At 43.7% G+C, this 1750-nt stretch overlaps 2 protein-coding genes across 2 annotated transcripts in view; one reads left to right on the top strand and one right to left on the bottom strand.

The window, feature by feature from the left end:
• Positions 1-68: 68 nt before the first annotated feature.
• MCYG_07513 (uncharacterized protein) lies at positions 69-764 on the top strand (the record flags this gene model as incomplete). Its single annotated transcript, XM_002843684.1, has 3 exons — positions 69-202; positions 344-477; positions 727-764. 3 exons carry the CDS (start codon positions 69-71, stop codon positions 762-764), a joined length of 306 nt encoding a protein of 101 aa, XP_002843730.1.
• Positions 765-1643: 879 nt separating this feature from the next.
• The window catches only part of MCYG_07514 (rho-GTPase-activating protein), a gene marked incomplete at both ends in the record, with an annotated part of 3934 nt that continues 3827 nt past the window's right edge, over positions 1644-1750 (bottom strand). Inside the window, one exon of the mRNA XM_002843685.1 lies at positions 1644-1676. Within this exon, the coding sequence (XP_002843731.1) occupies positions 1644-1676 (33 nt within the window). The remainder of the gene's footprint in view (positions 1677-1750) is intronic.

Here is a 1750-nt window from a genome sequence, read left to right on the forward strand (position 1 = left end):
GAAATAAGAAATAAAAACTACTCCCCAGGGATCGATTCCGTCAAACAGCCGGGATATTGACCGTAAAAATGGGTGTCCCTGTCCGCAGGCAGCCAAGATTGCAATACGAATTAAGCACCTACTCCGAGATCCCAATCGTGGACATGGAACCTTTATCCAATGGCTTTTCTCGGGTCCTCGAATCTCCGAACCGCTGCATGGAGTAAGTAAGCGATCATGATATCAGCATGGGGATATAAATATTTAGTTGACATGTCTTACTCCTGCAGCCTGTGACTCTGGGGGAAGCGAATATGGCATGAGATATACGCATTGACAAGTAGTGGTGCTATGCCCCTTGTAGGTCAAGGCTGGTTCCTGCTCTCAGGGGCAATCGTCAGGGAACTGTTTTTAATCGGAGGGATGGGAGGGAGCATTATATATATGGCTTTGCATATTCCAGACCAATGCGGCCAAGCGGATCTGAGATTCGCTTTCGTATGGAACCTTTCTGGAAACAAATTTAGATCCCACTCTCTGTTCCGCTGTCCGTGACATGAGGCGGGTCCGTCCTCCCATGGCCCATTTTTTTATGCATCCCTGCACCTTGCGCTTCTTTTCCCGAAAGCAGCTAGTTTGATATAACTCGAATGTGTCGTGCAATGCTGGAAAGTAAGGATTGGGAGCGTCGTCAGGCAGTCTTTGCGGGAGCCGACAGAAGATAGCTAATGTATATTGAGACGTTAGGAAAGCAAAGGGGTTCGACTGAAAATGCAAGCAGTTGAGAAGAAGGTATTGTGAAAGAAGTAGAAGAAGTCAAATTAAAGGGGAAAAGGGGTGGAAAGAAAGAGAAAAATTGGGGAATCAATAAAGTTGGTCAATGAAGAAGAAAAGAATTGAAAGAAGGTACAGAAATTAAAGGGTTGGGGTTGGTTGTCATAACTTATGTAGGTATTTGCAGAATAGGGCATTGGGTAAGTTAGCTGGTAGAATGAATATGCATGAAAAGGTTGGATAGAGATATCCAGAAGAGAAATCAGAATCACAGAGAGAAGGGAGGGAAGTAGGAAATCGGAGGAAAACGGAGTAATAACAGCATGCACATATCCACATTTTCCTGCATGGCATCTGTAAAAGGGGAAAAAGGTAAAGAAAAGAGAGAGAAAGAGAGGGGGGAGAATGGGGTTCGGTAGGAGTGAAATTAAAAATAAAAAAAGGGGCAGGTATGCTTAGCAGATCAAGTCTTATCCAAGCTACCGTGTCAGTTGCATGTCAAGAGCATTTTTTTCATCATTTTAGATTTGCAAGTGAATGGGGAAGAAGAGCGAAAAAGAAAAAGTTGAGGGAAAGCAAGAATATGTAAAAAGGAAAGGGATAAGGAAGATAGTTAAAAAAAAGGGGGAGGAGAATAGAAAAAGAGAGGAAAAGAAAGATTTCAACAAATACCAGACCGTTTGTTCCGTGTAAAGAAAAAGCCAATAACAAAAGAGAAACAAACTCCCAATAAACCAAGTTTTGAGCACCAAGTGAGCCGCGCCGTAATTGGTGTCCGATCCGGTGCAATGCAAATAGGGTAGATTTGGACGCCATATGCAAAGATGCAAGAAGCAGGTCAAGGTTGTCTCATGTTTTCCTCTTAAATTAGCTGAACGATTAAAAAAGCATCACTTAAATAGCAGGAGGGCGGCCTCGGTATGCTAGTGGCGGTTGCGTTACATGTTGCTGATGCTGGGGTTGTTGAGGTGGAATTCCGCTGTGGCCCTGACTGTGA

This window comes from Microsporum canis, genomic scaffold, assembly GCF_000151145.1.
Source record: "Microsporum canis CBS 113480 supercont1.7 genomic scaffold, whole genome shotgun sequence".
Classification (NCBI taxonomy): Eukaryota; Fungi; Ascomycota; class Eurotiomycetes; order Onygenales; family Arthrodermataceae; genus Microsporum; species Microsporum canis.